The following is a 7,183-nucleotide window of genomic DNA, read 5'->3' as shown; positions in this document are numbered from 1 at the left end:
CTCTCTCTTTCTCTCTGCACCTCCACACCCTCTCTCTCTCAAAAATAAATAAACGTTAAAAATTTTTTAAAAAGCTGATTGTTTTTATTAGAACACAAGGTCTTGATTTCCGTTAGATGGATAGACATTGTGAAGGAAGAATTATCACTATATCAATATTTTCTTTAAAGATTTTTTTCTTAATGTTTATTTTTAAGAGAGAGTGTGTGTGTGTGCACAAGCTGGGGAGGGGCAGAGAGAGAGGGGGACGGAGGATCTGAAATGGGCTCCGCACTGACAGCAGTGAGCCCAATGTAGGGCTCCAACCCGCAAACTGTGAGATCATTCCCCTACTCCTCTCCCTTCTGGAAACCATCAGTTTATCCTCTGTATCTATGGGTCTGTTTCTGCTCTTTTTGTTCATTTGTTTTTTTGTTTTTTTGTTTTTTTAGATTTTACATATCATTGAAATCATATGGTACTTGTCTTTTTCTCAGACATGTGATTTTTTTTAATATTCTCTAGTGTAAATTTATCTTCCAACTGTTGATTTTTTTTTGGCTACTTTTTGTAGAGTTAGGCTTTTTCCAAGTATTTTATAATGTTGGATCTCAGACTCATTTTGAGTGTGAGAACACACGTGTGCACTCTCAATTCCTGGTCATGAAGTTACGTACCCTCTTGCCTCCTTAGATGTGCTCTGGATAAGCTTTTGCCTGAGACAGGAGCCGGCATCAGTTTTCCCCGTTTCTCTTTAATAAAAAGAGACCCTGTTCCCAGCTCCTCCTTTCTAGAGTGACTTTGGCTCTGGTTCCTACTGCAAGTGGAGAAATTTTGGTCTCTGTTAACCTGCAGGAGCTGAACTCATAGCTGTCTCTTCTTGCTTAAACCTGGAATCTAGCAGGTCTTCAGCTTTAGCCCTACTCACAGCTTTTATTAGTTTCCTTGTATTTATGGCCCATGGAGATATTTGTTTATTTATTAAAGTTTAAAAAAGTTTATTTTAGTTTTGAGAGAGAAATAGAGCACACAGGGGAAGGAGCAGAGAGACAGAGGGGAACAGAGGGTCTGAAGCAGGTTTTGCGCCGACAGGGACGTGGGGCTCAAACTCACAAAATGTGAGATCATGACCTGAGCCAAAGTTGGACACTCAACTGACTGAGCCACCCAGGCGCCCCTGGAGATATTTATTTATTTACTTAATTTATTTTTATAGCTTATTTTTTTTAATGTTCATTTATTATTTTGAGAGAGACAGAGTGCGAGCAGGGGAGGGTTGGAGAGAGGGAGATATAGAATCCCAAGTGGACTCCAAGCTCTGAGCTGTCAACAGGGCCTGTCATGGGGCTTGAATCCACAGACTCTGAGATCATGACCTAAGCCAGAGTCCGCTTAACTGACTTAGCCATCCAAACACCCTATATTTTTTTCTTAGCTATTGCACGCCTTTTACACTTTTTCTTTTTGCATTTTTTCATTTATTTCTGTGTGCTTGCTGTATGTAGGGTATCTCAAAGCATGGACTTACAGTGCAGTATTAAGCATAAATCCTGTTAATAACTGAAACATTTTAATGCAATCCATTAAAAACCCAATCTGCTTCCTTTATTATTATTATTATTATTATTATTATTTTAAAGTAGTCTTCAGGCCCAGCATGGGGGTCCAACATAGGGACTGAACTCACCACCCTGAGATCAAGACCTGAACTGAGATCTGGTCCGATGATTAAACGACTGAGCCACCCAGGTGCCCCTACCTTTTCATTAGGAACATAAACGTGTGGTCCAAGTGGAGGAATGTGGGAATGGCTTCCGGAACTGTTGCTTTCTCCTTTGCTTCTCCTACTTCTTTCCTTTCTTACCCCTCCCATTTGTTGCTGTTTACTTTCCCTTCTATTGTCCCTTCGCTTCCCTGTCTTGTCATTTCCCTGTTCCCTGTCTTCCTTCCTCCTCATTCTCTTCTCTTCTCCTCTTCTACTTTCCTTCTCTGACCCTCTCCTCCGGGGTTTCTCCTCTATTTAGATCCAGTTTTCTTATGACTTGGTGTCCTCCCAGAATTCTCAACCCTTTGATGCTGGGTAAGGAGAAAGAGCAGCTGTGCCTCATGTGTCTATGCAGTCAGGTTCCACTCCAGGAAAGGGCTGGCCCTTTGCGATGTGACCAAAAGGGACAGGGTGTCTCCCGGCTTCCCTTGAGGAAAGGGAGGGTGAGGGAGGATGTTAATATTTGTTAAAATGTGTCACAGGCCAACTAAAACACAGAGATAGAGGACTTTTTAAATATGTATTTAGTTTCATTGCCACAACAACCCTGTGAAGTATGTCTGTCTTTGTCTTACTGCCTTATTGCCGTCATATTATGGATTGGGAATCTGAGGCTCAAAGAGGTGAAGTAATTTGCTGAAGTTGGTATGGGGTAGAGCACGGACCAACATAGATAGGTGTCTCTTTCCTCTACCGCAGTACCATATGCATTTGACCAGTGATTAAAACAATGACACTTTAGGAATTTCTGGCTTCAGGAATAGGCACGGGACTGCTTTTGGCAGGGTGTGTCAGATGATGGTGGTGGTGGGGTAATGAGAAGGGCTTGGAACTTTGTCAAAACACATCCTTTGTGTGCAGCCACATCCTTTGTGCAGGCCTTGGGACCCATACCTCCCGTGCCTCCATGACAATTCCCAACCTGGGTCTACACCAAGGTTGAGACTCTGTTCTCAGTGCCTCTCACACAGAGGGTGAAGGAACACCTCTGGGCATGTGAGGCATGCATCCCGAGGAAGCTGCTGGGTTCTTTGCTTGGGGAACCTGATGTGCATCCTCTATATTCTGTGCTGGCCTCCAAGACACCGTCATAACACAGGATTTCACTTTTGACTTTAATTCAAAGAATAAACACCACAAAGACATTTTTTAAAATTAAAAAAAATTTTTTTTTTAATTTCTAGGAGAGAGAGAGAGACAGCGTGAGCAGGGGAGGGTCAGAGAGAGAGGGAGCCACAGACTGAAACAGGCTCCACAGAGCCTGACGCGGGGCTCGAACTCATGAACCACGAGATCATGACCTAAGCGAAAGTCGGACGCTTAACCGACTAAGCCACCCAGGCGCCCCCAACAAAGACATTTTTAATACTCATATACAGCCTAGGTTCTGGCCACTTCCCAAGCAACGTTCCAGGCAGGGACATTTTCTCTCTGTGTTTTCCTGCTCTGTATTCCCACGCCACCCAGACAGGGCCGGCTATCCCAGGTTTTCTACTTTCCTCCAGACCCTCTTGCTAGTCCTGTACGTTCTGAACATCTCCCTGTCTGTCTGATACCCATCACTTAGGGCTGCATCTCTTGACATCCATGAAGAACTGGGAACTATATTTCCTTTTTTTTTTTTTTTTTGGTGGGGGGTCAGTTTTTCTGCTGTTATCCTTGTTCACCCCTGAGAGCCATGCCCTTTCCCTACACCAAGAATCACCTGTGGTATTTGTTACATGCAAATCCCTGGACCTCGCGTCTAGAGATTCTGATTCTGTAGGTCTGCTGAAAAGCCTAGAAATCCTCATTTGTAAACAGCTACTCTAGATCATTCTGGTACCAGGTGGTCAACCTCCCATACCTTGAGAAACATGTTGATACATTTCAAATAAAAAAATAAGAAATTTTTTGGTGTCATTTTTAAAAGGTTTCGAAGATTTTCTGATAGAGGGAAAACTGTAGAATTCTCATTGAGTTTAATTAATTTCTTTCTTTTCTCATTTAATTGTCTCTTTCCTTTTCTCTACTTCCTACTTGTCTGACATCAACAACAGGAAGACTAATGGGAACTCCCAGAGCAGTGGCCCAATTGGCCTCCTGGGCTGTAGGCATGAATGGCTGACCCCTCCTCTCACAAGGGGATGCCTTCTCTGGATGCAGGGGAACTGGCTCTCGCACCATCACTACCTACATCACTACTCTACAGACTTTACACTTAAGTCTGTCTCTGTTTCTGAGATTTCATTTGAAGCATGTCACGAGATCTTAATTGTGGTCCTCATTACCATCTCCCTACCCCTCCTTTCTCTATCTGCCAATCTTAGTCTTGCCATCTTAGATTAATAATCTATAAATGTTACCCACTTGGTGTTGTGCTCTGCTCTCTTTTGCATTCTTTTCCATATTCATTCATTCATTTTTGTCAACTAATATTTATGGACTGTCTATAATATTCAGGCCCTGTATCAGGAATGAGATTTTGAGTTTATTTTTGTGTATGGTGTGAGAAATTGATCTAGTTTCATTCTTCTGCATGTTGCAGGCACTTGTGGGGATGAGCACTGGGTGTTATATGGAAACCAACTTGACAATAAATTATTTGTAAAAAAAAAAAAAAAAAAACCCCAAACAAAACAAAAAAAAGGAATGAGATTTTGATCCTTACCCCATTCCAACTGGAAAAATGAAGTTACCTTATTTTGTCAGACATCTAGTTTCAATCCCTCAGTATTTTTCTTTTCACCATGGTCTCTAGTCCTCTAGACTTCGAGGAGGGGGCTAAGCTGGAATCCAGGAAGAAGTCACTAGCTGTCCTTTCCCCCTCAGAGGGGTATCGCTTGGGATGAGCTGTCCCCAGAACCTATGAAGGGCCCCCTTTACCTCTTGGTTCTTGAGGCTGTAGATAATGGGGTTGACCATAGGGGTGAATACAGTGTAGAGGACAGAGAAGGCCTTTCGGAGCATGGGGGCCATGTGGTCTGTTGGGGCTACATAGACCACAATGAGGGTGCCATAATATACCCCGACCACGCTGAGGTGGGAGGAACAGGTGGAGAAAGCTTTCTGTCTACCATGGCCTGAAGGTATTTGTAGCACAGTCCTTAAGATGAAGGCATAGGATGCCACAATCAACAGGAAGGGCACCAGTGTCAGAAAGCCTGAGATGCTCACCCCAGCTCCCCACATGATCCTCACATCTCCACAGAATAGCCCAACGACTGGAGCAAAGTCACAGAAGTAGTGGTCAATCTCCCTGCTGCCAGGGCAGAGGGTCAGAGGGGCTGCGAGGGCCAGAGTGAAGGCAGAGAAAGAAAAGCCACTGACCCAGGCTCCAGCAGCCAGGCAGCCACACAGCCAGGTGCTCATCAGGGCAGGGTAGCGAAGTGGGTGGCAGATGGCCAGGTACCGGTCATAGGACATAGCAGATAGCAGGAGGCACTCAACTGCAGCCAGCGAGGCAAACATGTAGAACTGGACCAGACAGCTGACCAGTGAGATGGCCTCCCTCCCTTCCAGGAAGCTCTGCAGCAGCCGAGGCATGATGTTGGAGGTGTAGCCGATTTCCAGGAAGGAGAAGTGGCAGAGGAAGAAGTACATGGGTGTGTGGAGGGTCTGACTGGAGGCCACACGATGAGGGCGTTGCCCCCAACTGTTACCACATAGGTGGCTAAAAAGAGGGTGAAGGGGAGGAAGCCCAGGTGCTGTAGCTCCCCAAAGCCAACCAGGATCAGCCAGGTGGTCTGGTTTTCACTGTCACCACTGGACTGCTTCCTCATCTAGATCTGGGTCCAAGAGAAGAAGGTTAACTTTAAAGTTTTTAATGTGTATTTATTTTTAGGAGAGAGAGACAGAGAGGGAGGGGGGCAGGGGGAGAATGAGCAGGGGAAGGGCAGAGAGAAGGGGACATAGAATCCAAAGCAGGCTCCAGGCCCTGAGCTGTCAGCGCAGAGCCCGATGAGAGGCTTGTACTCATGGACTGCGATATCATGACCCGAGCTGAAGTTGGCCAACTGAGCTACCCAGGCACCCCTAGAAGAAGGTTAACTTTAACCAAGATTCTATTAGGACCGCACACTATGCTTGGCTTATTCATTTATTCATCACAGCAAACACTTAAGATAACCTTTATTGTCTCTTGTATATAGAGGAGAAACTGAGACCCAGTGAGATTAAGTCAGTTATTCCAAGGAAGTTATTATGAAGTCATGATGTGAATCCAGGTTTCCTTGACTCCAAATCTCCTTCCATAGTCTACTCTGCTACAGTGCTTTCTCAAATCCTTCCTGAGTGATAGAAATATCGGTATCAGAGAGCAGCATAGGGCTTTTCCAGTCATCAGTAAGCTATTTAATGGCAGTCTTGGTTGAGTGTCAACAGCAGAACCACACCTGGTGAGCTCCTCTGGAGGGGTGGGAGTAGTACCTATTACTTAGTGGGGAGGTGATCCCACTCTCAGGTCATGCACATTCCTGAATTAGCCCCTCTTATCATACTATTTTTCCCTTTCCAAGAAAATGAAACTTGGAAATTTTGATGAGAAATCTATAGCATTTATTCTATGTGAGGTACAATATAGAAAGATCGGAATTAACTCAGATCCCACTCCCCTGGGAAGCCATTCCTTTTCCTTAGACAAGTAGCTTGGTAACTATTAGTAAAGCTGTTTTCAAACTGTGCCCAGAATCTAAACAGTTTGTTGAAAGCTGAGAATACCTTCTTTTTCTTGGCTTGCTGCCCTGTTTTCTCTGTACAGGTCACTCAGTCAATTTATCTCCCCTAATGTCAATTATTTAGACATTTCTACCCTGTAATAAGATTCCTTCTCTTAGTTGTTACAATACTACAATAACATCAAACGCACAGGAAGACCTTGATGAGTCGTCGTAGAATGAATGAATAAATGAATAAATTAATTAATTAGTTACATAAGTTTTCCAGTGGTTAGTTGCCATAAAAAACTTGCAGCATCTGGCCATTTATGCTTGGGCTAGGGAAAGAGGCATTTAATTTTTTTTTATTGTTTATTTATTTTTGAGACAGAGAGAGACAGAGCATGAGCGGGGGAGGGTCAGAGAGAGAGGAAGACACAGAATCCGAAACAGGCTCCAGGCTCTGAGCTGTCAGCACAGAGCCTGATGCGGGTCTCGAACCCATGAACCATGAGATCTGACCTGAGCCGAAGTCGGACGCTTAACCAACTGAGCCACCCAGGCACCCTGGGAAAGAGGCATTTAAATGATTGCTAAAATAGAGAAGGAATCTCTAAGTCCTTCCCTAACTGAGGGAATATTGATATATTGTCACTCAGAGTTTCAACCATGATGAAAGTTGGAGATGGAAGCCAGGTAGGTGTGTGTGTCTGTGTGTATGTTTATGCGTATGTGTATGGTAGGGGGAAGAAACCAGAAATCCCAACATGATAGTGTTTTCTCATTTTTGAAGTTAAGAAAGGTA

At 44.1% G+C, this 7,183-nt stretch overlaps 1 protein-coding gene across 1 annotated transcript; it reads right to left on the bottom strand.

Moving 5' to 3' along the window:
• Positions 1-4,507: 4,507 nt before the first annotated feature.
• On the bottom strand, positions 4,508-5,505 carry LOC144222965 (olfactory receptor 11A1-like). Its single transcript, XM_077753670.1, is given in 2 exon segments — positions 4,508-5,358; positions 5,361-5,505. Coding segments are annotated over 2 exon segments (996 nt in total).
• Positions 5,506-7,183: the final 1,678 nt, after the last annotated feature.

Source organism: Crocuta crocuta, unplaced genomic scaffold (genome assembly GCF_008692635.1).
Source record: "Crocuta crocuta isolate KB4526 unplaced genomic scaffold, BGI_CrCroc_1.0 scaffold30, whole genome shotgun sequence".
Classification (NCBI taxonomy): Eukaryota; Metazoa; Chordata; class Mammalia; order Carnivora; family Hyaenidae; genus Crocuta; species Crocuta crocuta.
The sequence above is the reverse complement of the archived record's forward strand: the minus strand, read 5'-3'. Positions and strand labels throughout refer to the sequence as shown.